The sequence below is a fragment of the Macaca fascicularis genome, chromosome 7 (genome assembly GCF_037993035.2).
Source record: "Macaca fascicularis isolate 582-1 chromosome 7, T2T-MFA8v1.1".
NCBI classification, from domain to species: Eukaryota; Metazoa; Chordata; class Mammalia; order Primates; family Cercopithecidae; genus Macaca; species Macaca fascicularis.
Window position 1 is genome coordinate 160,646,102 of NC_088381.1, and position 14,993 is coordinate 160,661,094.

Sequence of the window (14,993 nt, forward strand, 5' to 3'; positions counted from 1 at the left end):
AGCTGAATTGTTGTGTACCCAGTTAGTGTCTGGAGAATTGGAGAACTGATTGCTAAGTGTTGGAAAGCACTTCAGAGGGGGTTATAAAATCAGTTTAGTGGGTCACGACTGGTTTTTTTCTTTTTAATGATAAAGTAAACTGCACTAGAAGCTATCAGAATCTCATGTAGCTGGAATAAGTCTCGTTTTGCTAAACTTTTGTTTTAGTGGTGTGTGAGTGTGTGGGTGTGTGTATGTGGGTGTGTGTATGTGTGTGTGTGCACATATGCTGTGTCATGATGTCAAAGGTATTTCTCTCTGGTTACAAAGGTTTGGAAAGCACCAGCTAAAACAGAGACCTCCAGAGAGAGGCGCTGGCTCCCTGGGAGTACACAAGCTGACCTTCCAGAGTGTGGGGGAAATGTCAGAATATTTATTCTAAAAATCCTTTTTTTTTTTTTTTTTGAGACGAATTTTCACTATTGTTGCCCAGGCTGGAGTGCAATGGTATGATCTCGGCTCACTGCAACCTCCGCCTCCTGGGTTCAAGCGATTCTCCTGCCTCAGCCTCCTGCGTAAGTGGGAATACAGGCGCCTGCCACCACGCCCTCCTAATTTTTTTTTTTTATGTATGTTTAGTAGAGATTGAGGTTTTACCATGTTGGCCAGGCTGGTCTCAAACTCCTGACCTTCAGGCTATCCACCCGCCTCGGCCTCCCAAAGTGCTGAGATTACAGGGGCATGAGCCACTGCACCCAGCCAGCTAAAAATCCCATTTTAAAAATTCCTATTGTTGTGAATGCTTTTTAGTGGGTTTCATAGTTTATGAGGAAACACAACACACATCAGGAAGGTTGCTTAATTTTTATATTTTTTAGTATCCCTGACCTTGGGGACCTGTGATTCCCACCGAAGGCTGCATGCACCAGGATCCCCTCAGGAGTTGTTTAAAAATGTAAATTCTTGGCTGGGCATGGTGGCTCACACCTGTAATCCCAGCACTTTGAGAGGCCAAATCACTGAAAGTCAGGAGTTCAAGACCAGCCTGGACAACATGGTGAAACCCCAGTCTCTACTAAAAATGCAAACATTAGCCGGGGGTGGTTGCAGGCACCTGTAATACCAGCTGCTTGGGAGGTTGAAGCAGGAGAACTGCTTGAACCCAGCACCTGTAATCCCAGCTACTTGGGAGGTTGAAACAGGAGAATTGCTTGAACCCAGCACACAGAGGTTGCGGTGAGCCGAGATCACACCACTGCACTGCAGCCTGGGTGCGAGAAAGAGAGAGAAAAAAAAAAGTGGATTCTCAGCCTACCCCCAGACCCAATGCTAGGCACCCTTGGTTGGGAACCTTGGGAACCTAGCAATCCGCATTTCTAGCAGCTCCCTAGGCGATTCTGATCCAGGCAGTCTGCAGAGTATAAATGGGTGTGGTGGCCCCAGTGGAGTCCCTCACAAGTGTCTAGTTCCCTTTTGGTCTTCTGTTGTCAGTGAGTGTTCAGGCGGTGGCCTCACCACCCCAGCACCCTGTCTGGAGGTTTTTCTTGGCATTTTCCAAGAACTAAGGACTCGGCATTTGGAGATGAATAAGCCGTGCATGGCAGCAATAGTTTCAAACGCCTGCCTTCCCCATCTTCACACCCTGCTAATGTTTACTGAGGCATGAAACTGGCTTGCCCTCCAGACCCCAAACTGGGCAATTTTTCCAGGCTCCACCTTTGTCACAGAGCAGGAGGGCACCACGAGGACACACTGAAGCTGAGGTTGGAGGACTGGAGTATTTAGTTACTGTCTTTTATTATAGAATTGGAAGGAACCAGCACAGGCTGTTCCAGAAGCTTGGGACCATTTACTTCTCAGCCCATCATAGGCGTTGATGGAGTGTAAATGGGAGCAAGCTTGGGAAAAGGGGATCAGTTTGGTAAATTCTGTCATTTCTCCAAATATATCTACCTTATGGCCCAGCAGACTCACTCGCATCTAGGAAGTTATTCAGCAGAAATACTAGCTTGAGGCCAGGTGTGGTGGCTCACACCTGTAATCCCAGCACTTCGGGAGGCTGAGGCAGGCAGATCACTTGAGGTTAGGAGTTTGAGACCAGCCTGGCCAACATAGAGAAAGCCCGTCTTTACTAAAAAAAATACAAAAATTAGCCGGGCATGGTGGCGCACACCTGTAGTCCCAGCTACTCAGGAGACTGAGGCAGGAGAATTGCTTGAACCCAGGAGACGGAGGTTGCAGTGAGCCGAGATCACACCACTGCACTCCAGCCTGGGCAACAGAGTGAGAGTCCGTCTCAAAAAAGAAAAAAGGAATACTAGCTTGAGGGCAGAAAGATGATGTGCTCAATTCTTTCTGTGCAGCACAATTGGATCCAGTGGCAATTAGGAAATAATTTTTTGCTGAAAACAAGTAGTCTAGGGGTTACAAGCCTGAACCCTCCATTCAGATGCAGGCTTTGTCACTTACAAGCTGTGGGAGAGGGGCAAGCCACTTAGTCTGTCTGTGCCCCGGTCTTCGGAGCTGTGAGATAAGCATAAGGAAAGTACCTGCTTCGTGGAGTTGGGAGGAGGATTTAAAGAGGTAATATATGTAAAGTGCTTAAAACTTCTCCTGGACACTCAGTAAACTCTGTAATGGTTAGCATTAATGAAAGAGAGAGAAAGACAGGAAGAGAGAGAGGGAGGGAGGGAGAAAGAGAAAGAAAGCAAGCTTAGATGACCATCAAAAGAAGAAAAACAGTGGCTGGGCACAGCGTCTCACACCTGTAATCCTAGCACTTTGGGAGGCCACCGTGTGGATCACCTGAGGTCAGGAGTTCAAGACCAGCTTGGCCAACGTGGTGAAAACCCATCTACACTAAAAATACAAAATTAGCTGGATGCGGTGGCACATGCCTACAATCCCAGCTACTCAGGAGGCTGAGGCAGGAGAATTGCTTGAACCTGGGAGGTAGAGGTTACAGTGAGCCAAGATCGTGCTATTGAACTCCAGCCTGGGCGACAGAGCGAGACTCCATCTCAAAAAAAAAAAAAAAAAATTAAATAAATGACGGTTATCCCATGGGATACTCTTCAGCACAGAAAAAGAAAGACGCCAGTATACATGTATGGACTTGCTCACTATATAGATCACTTTACTGTTCAGTAAAGAAAGCAAGCTGCAGAGCAATAGATGGAACATAGTGCCATTTTCATTTTTAAAATACGTGATGTGGGCTAGGTGCGGTGGCTCACGCCTGTAATCCGAGCACTTTGGGAGGCAGAGGCAGGAGGATCACTTGAGGCAAGGAGTTCAAGACAGGTCTGGACAATATAGTGTGACCCTATCTCTACAAAACAATTAAAAATATATAAGAACTAGTAAAATAAATGGTGTGTGTACGTGTGTGCTTGGGCATGCATATGTGTGCATTAAAGAAGGGCCAGCAAGGTTACTCTCCAGAGTGTAGACCAGCAGTCCCCAACCTTTTTGGCACCAGGGACCACTTCCGTGGAAGACAGTTTTTCCATGGGCCAGGGATGGGGTGGGGATGGTTTCGGGAAGATTCAAGCACATTACATTCATTGTGCACTTTATTTCTTTCACTATTACATTGAAATATATAATGAAATAATTGTGCAACTCACCATGATGTAGTACCAGTGGGAGCCTGAGCTCGTTCTCCTGCAACTAGATGGTCCCATTTGGAGGTGATGGGAGACAAAGACAGATCATCAGGCACTAGAGTCTCAGAAGGAGCACAAAACCTACACCCCCCACTCACATAGTTCACAGAAGGAGCACAAAACCTAGACCCCTCACTCACATAGTTCACAGAAGGAGCACAAAACCTAGACCCCTCACTCACATAGTTCACAGTAGAGTTTGCGCTCCTATGAGAATCAAATGCTGCCGCTGATCTGGCAGGAGGTGGAGCTCAGGCAGTAATGCGAGGATGGGGAGCGGCTGTCAAGACAGATGAAGCTTTGCTCACTGGCCCGCTGCTCACCTCCTGCTGTGCAACTCAGTTCCTAACAGGCCATGGCCTGATACTAGTCTGTGGCCTGGGGGTTGGGGACCCCTGGGGTAGACAGCAGGATCCTCTGGAGAATGGAGGACCTGCACATTTTAAGCACTTTTGTATTGTATGACTTTGACTACAATAAATCTGTTTTTCTTTTCTAATAAAAAAAAAAATCCAACATTTTAACAAATGTTGACAATAGCACTTACATCACAGGATTGCTTCAAGGGTTAAGTAGGATAACAGGGAAAGCTCTTGGTGAGTGATTGATAAAGCTTAACAAGTGATAGTTCCTTTTCCTTAAAAAACAAATGTAGTAGGTGATTTGTGATACTGATTGAAAGTTTTGCCCTGTAGATAATCAAATTTTATATTGGTATAGATTTTTAAATGTTTCAATGTTTCTGTCAGAAACTTACTACTGGCTGGGGGGTCTTGGGCGAGTCCCTTAACCTCCCTGAGCCACTGTGTCCCCTGTAAAACAGAGGTACTGATGCCTGCCCTCGGGGTGCCTGTGATTTAGTAAGAATATCACTTAAAGCCTCCAAAACACCTAGCCCCACACCTGACACATAGTAGATGCCCAGCAAACACCCACATCCTGTGTGTGCTTTCCTCTGGACGGAAGAGGCTGCCCCTGGGTGCAGTGGCGAATTGGATGGGATGTGGAGAAGCAGAGACGCATGAGACCCTTGAACCCCAGGTCATGGAGGAAGAAGAGTCCATGGTGTGGCCTTGAAGGATGTATAGAATCGTAGACGTAGGTGGTGGGGATGAGGGACTGTTCCCTCTATGTGTAAACTCAGAGACGGGAAATGAGTGGGGAACACCCACCGGAGGAACTGGAGCGTGATCATTTGGGAGCCAGCAGGAGGCCCCCGAGTGCGGGGAAGGGACTGTGGAGAGCAGATGTTGGGGAGCAAGCCAGAAAGGCAGAGCAAGGCCAGACCGGGGGAGACCTTGGATGCTGGGATTCGAGTCTGGGGTGTGACTGCAGCTGCAACTGCAGCAGACTGAGTAGAATGATGAGGTGGCAGGAGGCTGTCCTAGCAGTCACGGGGTGGGCACAGATGAGCCGAGCAGCCTCTGCTGGCCACTGTGATACTCACAGTGATGGAGGAACCATTGGAAACCCCACTGATAGGCCACCAGGTAACCGAAGTAAACTGAGGCAACTTGGGATGAATGTTGCTACCCTTCAGAATTCGAGCTGGGGTTAGTGGTGGCGGGGCAGGGCCTGAGATGGGAGTGCAGCACTGAGGGCCCATCCAGTCTGGCCATCAGAAGACCTCGGGTTGCAGCAGAATCACACAACAATGACAGAAGATGCCAACGTCAGCTGGCTGGTCCCCAGCCCATCTGACAGTGGAGAAGCCCAAGGCCACCCCCAAGACCTGAGAAAAGGGCCCAGAACCTGTGCCACAGCCTGCCCTGTCCTACTCTTCTGTATCGAAGCGCTTCCCAAGAGGCCATGGGGGCACCTGGGAGGCCACAGAAGCTGACATCGCTGAGCAGAGGTGCCCCAGCAGGGCCAGCCCCATCCCAGGCCATCTCTGTTCTGCTATGCCTCCGGCTCAGCTCCTGAGTTTGGCTGGGTCCATTCAGCAAATGACCTTGGAGCCTCATGGAGAGTGCTAAGCACTGCGGGTCTTCGGAAACCCGGAAGGCAGCCTCCACCCGTTCCAGGAGCTCCCAGGGCTCCCAGCCTCATGTCGCCAGGAAGATGAGTTGCAGACAGCAAAGCCATGAAGACCCCGGGGAGGAGGTACCTCTGGCCGAGGCCATGGTGGGAGGCTCAGCAAATGATGGACGATGGGATTTCAGTGGGCATCAGGATTTGGGGAGAAAGTGGACGAAGCATGAGCAAGGGAGGGTAGAACAGGTTGTGAAGAAAATAGTGGTGGCTGCCAGGTCTTGATAACCACGCTGGGCACCCTCTCATCCATTCCTGTCTTCACAGAGGAGGAAATGGCCTCAGAGAACAGGGCAGGTGGGATAATGAGGAAGGAGCGGGAGACATGGCTGGAAAGGGGGTCCCCAGGCCTTAAACACTAGGAAGAAACATAGAATCGGGACCACCCATCCTGGGGCCCTGGCAGTGCCACACTCCCCTTCCTGACCCTGTGAAACAGCCCTGGGCCAAAAGTCAGGAGCCCTGGGCTCAACACACAGTGTCTTCAACTACCATGTGGCCTGGCCATCCCTTTTCCTTTCCTGGCCCCTGTTTCCCATCAGTCCGAACTCCTTCTGGAAGATCTCTGGAGGGAATCCTCAACAGTTCCCTATTGTGACCAAAGCCATGAGATGAACCTGCCTGACTGTGCGTTTGCAGGGAGATGCCTGACTGTGCGTTCGTCGGGGGCTGCCCGACTGTGCGTTCATCGGGGGCTGCCTAACTGTGCATTTGCAGGGAGATGCCTGACCGTGCGTTCGTCGGGGGCTTCCTGACTCTGCGTTTGTTGGGAGATGCCTGACCGTGTGTTCATCAGGGGCTGCCCGACTGTGCGTTTGCCGGGAGATGCCTGACTGTGCGTTCGTCGGGGGCTGCCTGACTGTGCGTTTGCTGGAAGATGCCTGACTGTGTGTTCGTCGTGTTCTTCCGGAACTGCCCGACTGCGCGTTTGCTGGGAGATGCCTGACTGTGTGTTCATCGGGGGCTGCCTGACTGTGCATTTGCAGGGAGATGCCTGACCGTGCGTTCGTCGGGGGCTTCCTGACTCTGCGTTTGTTGGGAGATGCCTGACCGTGTGTTCGTCAGGGGCTGCCTGACTGTACGTTTGCAGGGAGATGCCTGACCGTGTGTTCATCAGGGGCTGCCTGACTGTGCATTTGCTGGGAGATGCCTGACTGTGTGCTCGCTGCACATCTCAGTGTGCACCAGCAAAGTCAGAGGGCAGGAGGAGTGGGCCACTCACTTTACCCTAAAGAATGCCTTTAGAGGAGCTGGCCTGGGCTCAGCAGGCCAGGAAAACTAAGGGGGACAGTGACTCCGCCCCCCAACTCCTGAGGAGGGTCTCCACCTCTCTGGGTCCCTGGTGCTGGCTCAGGACCTAGAGTTGACTGGATGCTCCTTCCACCTCAGAGTCTGCCCCTCAGCTCCAGGGAAGCTTCCAGGATGTGTGGAGACCCCGGCAGCCAGCAGAGATTGCCAGGGCTCTTCCTTTGTGGAGGCTGGGAATGGACACAGTGGCCCCAGACATGACTTCCACCCCTCGTGTCTTCACAGAGACTTACTGCCCTTCACACTGCGGCTGCCCCAGGCCATCCTCGAGGCCAGCAGCTTCACGGACCTTGAGACCATCGCCAACCTGGGTCTGGGTGAGTCCTCTCCAAGGGGCCAGGGGAGCTGGTGGGGCATTAGGAACTGGGGCCCTAGGATTGCCCCAGGGGCCGCCTGTGCAGAAGGACAGCCTGAGTCCCAGCTCCCATGGGACCACCCACACCCCTGCCTCAGGCTGCCGAGCCGCGTGACAGGGAGATCTACAGAGGCGTTTCTAAAGAGTTGCCTCTATCAGCTGCCCAGGACGCCCTGAGGCCCAGTCACGTTTGGTCTAAGGGAGCAGGGCCTGGTTAGGACCAGAGAGGCTGGTGTGGTCCTGGGAGAAGCCGAGCTCAACCCCAGGGCCCTTCTGAGTGGGGGCCAGAGAGCTGGGTCTGGCAGCCATCACAGCCCTGGCCCCTCATCGGTTGGAAAAGCAGCATGAATGTGACCATGAACTTGGGTGTGGCCCTCACGGGGGCCTGTCCTGTGCCCAAACAACTGACCCTAAGCATGCCCCACCCCACCCTTCCGAGTTCCTGAGGGGTAAACAGGGGAGAGGAAAAGAAGAAGGGGAGAAAGGACAGGGTGTGTCTGACCCCAGCCCTTTCACATAATTATAAAAAGAACTCACATTTAGTGAGCTCTTCCGATGTACAGGTGATGCCAAGCACCCTACAAGGATGCAGTCAGCAGGTGCCCACCTAGAACTAGGGCCTCACCTCGCGGGCCCTCAGGAAGCCCAAGCATGCCAAGTTTGTAGCTGCTGAGAGGCCAGGCCACCTGCCTCTTTCAGAGTGTGTTAGGAGCAGATAATTTTTTTTTCTTTTTTTTTTCTTTTTTTTTTTTTTTGAAACAGAGTCTCACTCTGTTGCCCAGGTTGGAGTGCAGTGGCATGATCATGGCTCAGCCCAGCCCCAACTTCCCAGGCTCAGGTTATCCTCCCACCTTCACCTCCTGAGGAGCTGGGACTATAGGCGCACACCACCATGCCTGGTTAATTTCTTATGTTTTGACACGGTCTCTCCATGTTGCCCAGGCTGGTCTCAAGCTCCTGGCCTCAAGCGATCCTCCCACCTTGGCCTCCCAAAATGCTGGAATGACAGGTGTGAGCCACTGTGCCCGGCCCTGAGAATTTCTTACAGGGAAAGGGAGAGCGTGTTCCACACAGCGGCTCAGGAGCCACTGCAGGCCCCAGAGCCTTAACCTGGGGCCGCCAGGTCACATTTACGAGCAAAGCAGTTCATCAACAATCTTTAGTAAAAGTCAACCATGCATAGGACACTGTGCTCCACGGGGCTGAGCACAGTGTCCAGAACATTGGTGCCTTGTTCACCAGTGTTGATGAAATGGAAGAAACAGTGACCCAGAGGGCAGAACCAGGTCACAGTGGAAGTGAGGGGCAGACCTGAGATCAAAGAAGACACCCCTTGGTTCCCAAGCCAGGCCACTGTTCACCCCTCAGAGGGGCCCATCAGGGGCAGCAATGCAAGAGACACCACAAGGCAGCCATGGTCAGGGGCCGGGAAGCAGGAGGAGTTCTGGTCCTTGGGTGTTCGCGCTCCATGAGCAATGACTGCGTTTTAACCCCTTTAGCTGCCATTGGCTCAGCGCAGCTTCAAACAATCCTATAAAGTAAGTACTATTATTATAATTCCCCTTCTATGGCAGAGGAAACTGAGGCACAAGAGGTTAAGTCATGTCCAGTGTCACACAGCACATGGCAGAGCTGGGATGAACCCAGGCCATTTAGCTTCCACACCTGCCATCGTGTCATGGTGCCTCTTAACTTTTTTTTTTTTTTTTGAGACGGAATCTTACTCTGTCCCCCAGGCTGGAACGCAGTGGTGCGATCTTGGCTCACTGCAACCTCCACCTCCCAGGTTCAAGCAATTCTCCTGCCTCAGGCTCCCAAGTAGCTGGGACTACAGGCGCATGCCACCACGCCCGGCTAATTTTTGTATTTTTAGTAGAGACGGGGTTTCACCATATTGGTCAGGCTGATCTTGAACTCCTGACCTCATGATCCACCTGCCTCGGCCTCCCAAAGTGCTGGGATTACAGGCATGAGCCACCACACTCAGCCGCCTCTTAACTCTATCCAAATTCTTCTAGGTCTAGTTTACCCAGTTACAACCCTAAGGGCAAGTTTTCAGTTGCTATTGGGAATAAACTTGCTATTAAATTTTGCTCCCCAGAATTTAGTTGTTGGGCTCTTACCCTCCCAGGATCTTGGATGTGGGACAGGTGACAGTTTTGTAATTTGCACTTTTCTAAGGTGCAGATGACCTCCCCCTAGGGGTTCGATGACACCGACCATTGCAGAGCACTTGGCATTGTCTTATGTCATTTTTGTGCATTTTAAAGATAGAACACTGACCGGGCGCGGTGGCTCATGCCTGTAATCTCAGCACTTTGGGAGACCAAGGCAGGTGGATCACCTGAAGTCAGGAGTTCAAGATCAGCCTGGCCAATATGGTGAAACCTCATCTCTACTAAAAATACAAAAATTAGCTGGGCGTAATGACGTGTGCCTGTAATCCCAGCTACTCCGGAGGCTGAGGCAGGAGAATTGCTTGAACCTGGGAGGCGGAGGTTGCAGTCAACTGAGATCGCCCCACTGCACTCCAGCCTGGGCAACACACTGAGACTCTGCCTCAAAAAAAAAAAAAAAAAAAAAAGTTAGAACCAAGTTTTAGCCCCACTGGGAACCTTGTCTAACGTGCCCCAGACAAGATTTGCACCAAAGGCTTTCTGTCCTCAGCGGTTCTTGAGCAGCTGTGTGAAACATGCTTCACTTTTCCCTGAAGAAATCCTCAGGACTGGGCGTGGTGGCTCACACCTGTAAAGTGCCCCAGACAGGATTTGCACGGAGGGCTTTCTGTCTCTGAGCACAGCTTTTCTAGTGCTCCTCAGCTGCACCTCCCCACCTTCTCTGTTGCTTTTGCAACGAGCAGTCAGTGGCCAGTTTGCAGGCCATGTTGATAGAGTAAGTGGGATGCATGGCCTCAGTCTATGACACATTGCTGCACCTCTTGACCCCGCTATGGGGTTTAGGCGTCCCTAGGACTGACTGCCGGGAGACTCCCTACAGGTTCCTCTCACCTGCAAGAGTGCAGCTTCTCCTAAGGCCTAGGAACATGGTTTTTCGTTAAGGGAGATGTTCCTCCTGGAAGAACTGCATTCCTTTCTGGAATAGACAGGGCCTTCTCTCCTCGGAGAATTTGATCTCAGGCACAAGGAGGAAGTGGAGAAGGGAGATTTCCATTTGGGAAGCCAACAGTGGTTCAGATTCATCGTCAGCACTTACTTCCTTGAGAACAGGATTTAAATGGAAGCTGAGTATGTTGCAGCTTAAGAGCTCAAGGGATCTGTGTAGACCTGGTGTCCCCGAGTGCTGAAAGACATGAAGCCAGGCTCACCACAATCATTTTTCCCTGGAGCCAAGGAAAGGTTCACTTTACAGTCATCTCCCGAACGGCTGGAGACCCAGAGCCAAAGGAGCACATCCTATCAAAGGCCAGAGACCTTGGCCCTGGCATGGGCAGGCTTGAGCCCTGCCAACCTTCATATGAAATAGTGATAATAAATATGGAAAGTGCAGCATTTGTCAAGGGCCCTGACACACCAGGCATTGTGCCTGGCATGTCACACATTGTTCTAGGAAGGGACTTTGGTGGAAAAGAAGTGAAACCCACTCAAACTAGCATAAAAAAAGAGACTCAGAGAAAGGACACCAGGGACCCTCTGATAAATGGAGATGGAGGGTTAGCCAGGCTTTGTGGGTGACCGCAGCTGCTCTGTCACACATGCCAGCCCCTTGCTCCCTGTACATGGCCTCCTTGCTGACTCAGATTCCTACTCCCCTGCTTCCCTGACGAGCAGGGCTCTGACTCAGCTCACAGCCCTACCTGACCACTGTTCTTCATTCAGATTGTCCAAGGAGAGTCCAAATGATCCCCGGCCAGCCTAGTGCTGAGGCCCTGTGAGCCAGGGGTTACCTTGTATAGTCAGCATTTCAGGGAAGACCAAAAGGACAATGGGAGGCAAATTCATTGCCACATGCCCACACATACATTATCTCATTTATTCACAAAAAAGCCCGTTTTACAGATAAGGAAATGGAAAGTTAAGGAGTCTGAAGTGTTTATTCAGCTATAAAAAGGAATGAAGTGCAGGGACTGACACATGGTGCCGCATGGAATAACCTGGAAAACATGCTAAGTGAAGGGAGCTGATACCAAAGACCACATATGCTACAGTTCCATTTGAATAAAGTGTCTAGAATAGGCAAATCCGTAGAGACAGAAAGCAGATTAGCGATTGCCAGGGGCTGGGTGGAAAGGGGAATGGAGAGTGACTGCTTAATAGGCATAGGGTTTCTTTTGGGGTGATACAAAATGCTCTAAAGGCCGGGTGCAGTGGCTCATGCCTATAATCCCAGAACTTTGGGAGGTCAAGGCAGGCGGATCACGAGGTCAGGAGTTCGAGATCAGCCTGGACAACATGATAAAACCCCATCTTTACTAAAAATATAAAAATTAGCCGGGTGTGGTGGCATATGCCTATAATCCCAGCTACTCAGGAGGCTAAGGCAGGAGAATCACTTGAACTCAGGAAGTGGAGGTTGCAGTGAGCCAAGATCATGCCATTGCACTCCAGCCTGGGTGACAGAGCGAAACTCTGTCTTAAAAAAAGAAAAAAAAAAAGTGCTCTAAAATTGATTGTGGTGAGAGTCGCACAACTTGATGAATATACGGGAAAACACAGGCGTGTTTTTTAAATGAGTGAACTCTGTGGTGTGTGAGTGATATCTCAACAAAGCTGTTATCCAGAGAGAGAAAGATCAACTAAAGGGCTTTCCTCATTTTGGGATGTAAACAAAAGCTGAATTCACACTCAGGGCTTGCTGAGTTTGAACTCCATGCTCTGCCTGCACTGTGCCCTGATTCTCAGCCAGCCTTGCTCACCACTTCCCACCCCTCAACCCTTTCCTCTACTTGCTGTGCCTCCAGTGGAAAACAGCATGGCACCCTTTTGCCAAGGAAGCCTGGATTTGGCATTGGAATAGGCAGGGTAGTGGGCCCCACCCTCTGCTGGGCATGCCCTCCACATGCCCGCCATGTGCTGCTTTCTCTTATGACACCTTTTTGTCTTATAATAAAAGTCAAGCATGTTGTGTCTGTTTGTTTGTTGTTTGAGATGGAGTCTCACTCTTTTTGCCCAGGCTGGAGTGCAGTGGCACGATCTCAGCCCACTGCTACCTCCGCCTCACGGTTTTAAGCGATTCTCCTGCCTCAGCCTCCCGAGTAGCTGGGATTATAGGCACCTGCCACCACGCCTGGCTAATTTTTGTATTTTTAGTAGAGATGGGGTTTCACCATGTTGTCCAGGCTCTCAAACTCCTGACCTCAGATGATGTGGCCCGCCTCGGCCTCCCAAAGTGCTGGGATTACATGCATGAGCCACGGCGCCCAGCCGCGTGTGTTTGTTTTTAACGGACAAGACCAGAAAAGGCTGAGGATGAAAACCACGCATAAACTCACCACTCGTGCAAGTTCGGGCTGTGTTTCCTTCCAGTTTCTTTTCCTTGATACATCTAGACGCAACTGAAAATACAGTTTTGGTTTCTCGCCTTCTGATGTTGTGCGAATATATTTGTGACTTCCATTTTTTTCCCTAGAGCCCAGAGCCAAGGATTGTCTAGTTAAGGCTAAAGATTTCCTGGGTTTCCAGTCCGCTGGACGATCTGGTTGTTCTAGGAAGTTCATGAGGCATATGTGTTTCTTGTCATTAGTGTCATCAGTTTTATTTTTTTGGCATGCCCAGAAGAATGCAACAAATAACCAAAGAGTTGCACCAGGCCTGCTGTTGAGATAGGGATGATGTTGCTGAAACTCAGCTATTGATTTGCGGGCCGAGTGCCATGTGATGGCTCACAGTGTGCCTTCGTGAGCCGACGTAAGAAAGTCCAAATTCGGACTTGGAAAAGCCAGCGTTCGAAAGTGCAGGCTATATAAGGTGTAATCTTGGACTTTAAAAGGTTACCGGTTAGTCGAGGCCAGAAAACTAACATAAGGAGGAACAATTCAGCACTCAGCTGTATTCAGCAGCTGATTACAAGTGTCAAAGGAATTTAGAGAATAGGGATTACTCACAGTGGTTTTCAAACATGTTACAGTGTGTATGTGTTTAATACTTTAAAAATATGTTTAGGAAAGGCGTCTGTTCCGTGACTCTTCTAAGTTTGCTTGTAACTTGCTTTTTCCTTTATATCAGATGATGAGCATTTTCCTAGTTATTAATAATTCATTGAAAACTTGACTTTGACTGTATGTACAACAGCCTCTGTCTTTGGGATGCCACATGAATATTTATTCACTGACCTCATTGGATTCTTTAGTGTTTCTGTGGCACTTTGCTGCCTTTACTCCTCCCCTTCCTGTCCTGCCGCTAGCCCCAAGCTCCCCAGGGGTAGAGTCTGAATTTGCCCTCAGGACCTGCAGCCCAGCCTGTGACGTGGCCCAGGTCGTCTGAGGATAGAAAGAGCGGGCATCTGGCAAGAGGTGTCCCCAGCCAACGCTCAACAGGCCTCGGGGCCAGCAAAATCGTGGTCTCAGTCTGAGGCCAGGGCAAGGATGGGCCCTTCTTTAGGGGAACTGCCGCAGCAAAGCCAAGGCTTGGTATGGCGCCCCTGGGGATTGGACCCCACAGCTTTGCCGACCAAACCACTAGGATTGCATGACACAGGGTTCCGTTTCTCCCCTGGCCTTGGGGTTCTGCAGGCTGCAGAGAAAGTTACTCACTTCCTTTTTTTTTTTTTTTTTTTTTTTGGAGCATAAAGCCCTGTCATGCTACTGTGGTTCCCTAACAGGCCCCAAGACCCTAGGATGCAGCCCTTTAGCTCCTGGCTTCCCCCACTCCTTGGAGTCACATTGGCTTTGAGACCTTTGCCCTGACATGGCGCAAACTCCAGGCCTGTCTTGGGTCAGGGAAGCTGTGTCCCAGGTACCCAGGCCGAGAGCCTATTTGCCTGAACCCATATCTGCTCTGTTCCTGCCAAAATCCACACCTGAGCAGTGGGAAATGTACTCTTGTGTTCTGTGCCTAATGGACCCATCCTGTCCCGTGGCAGCTGCCCGGCTGGTGGCCCATCTGCTTATGGGGCTCCTCTGCCCCCCTTCCTGCCTTCCTCCTCTCACTGTCTTGTCTTTACACATCCTCCCGTGGTTCAGGTTGTCCTTATCTTGCCATTGAAACTAACCTTGCCTGTGTGCCCTTCCTCAGAGGCCTGACTCTCCACTCCGGCTAAGCTAATCCACTCATGGGTGCCAAGGGGCTGACACTGGGCCCCCGCTCTGGGCCAAGCACTGTCAGGTGCTGGGAATACTCAGATAGCTGAAGCATTTGACTGTCTTCTGGAAGCTCTGAGTCTGGTGGGAAAGTCCGGCAAAAACACAGAATTACGGTCCCAGTGATGGTCACTGCAGGAACACAGGCAGGGCGGGCAGGGCCTGAGCGCATCGGGGAGGCACTACCAGACAGGTCGCACTTGACCTGAGCCTTGAAGGACAAGTAAGCGTGTGCCAGCTGGAGAGGGTGGGAAAAGAATTCCATGCAGAGGGAATAGCATTAGCCAAGGCCTGCTGGTGGGGCAGCGTGTGGCACATTGAGGAAGAAGTAAACGGCAGATAGAGTGGAGTAAAGACTCGGTAGATGATGCCAGAGAAGATGTTCAGGGGCCAGGTC

General features: G+C 50.9%; 1 protein-coding gene across 8 annotated transcripts in view; it reads left to right on the forward strand.

The window, feature by feature from the left end:
* The window catches only part of RIN3 (Ras and Rab interactor 3), a 183,973-nt gene that overhangs the window by 128,171 nt on the left and 40,809 nt on the right, over positions 1–14,993 (forward strand). For all 8 annotated transcript variants that reach the window (XR_012416082.1, XR_012416083.1, XM_065549265.1 and 5 more), the window contains one exon: positions 7,212–7,303. Coding sequence is in view for 4 of the 8 variants with exons in the window: in XM_065549265.1 (XP_065405337.1) it covers positions 7,212–7,303 (92 nt within the window). In the remaining 4 variants the exon portion in view is untranslated. The remainder of the gene's footprint in view (positions 1–7,211; positions 7,304–14,993) is intronic.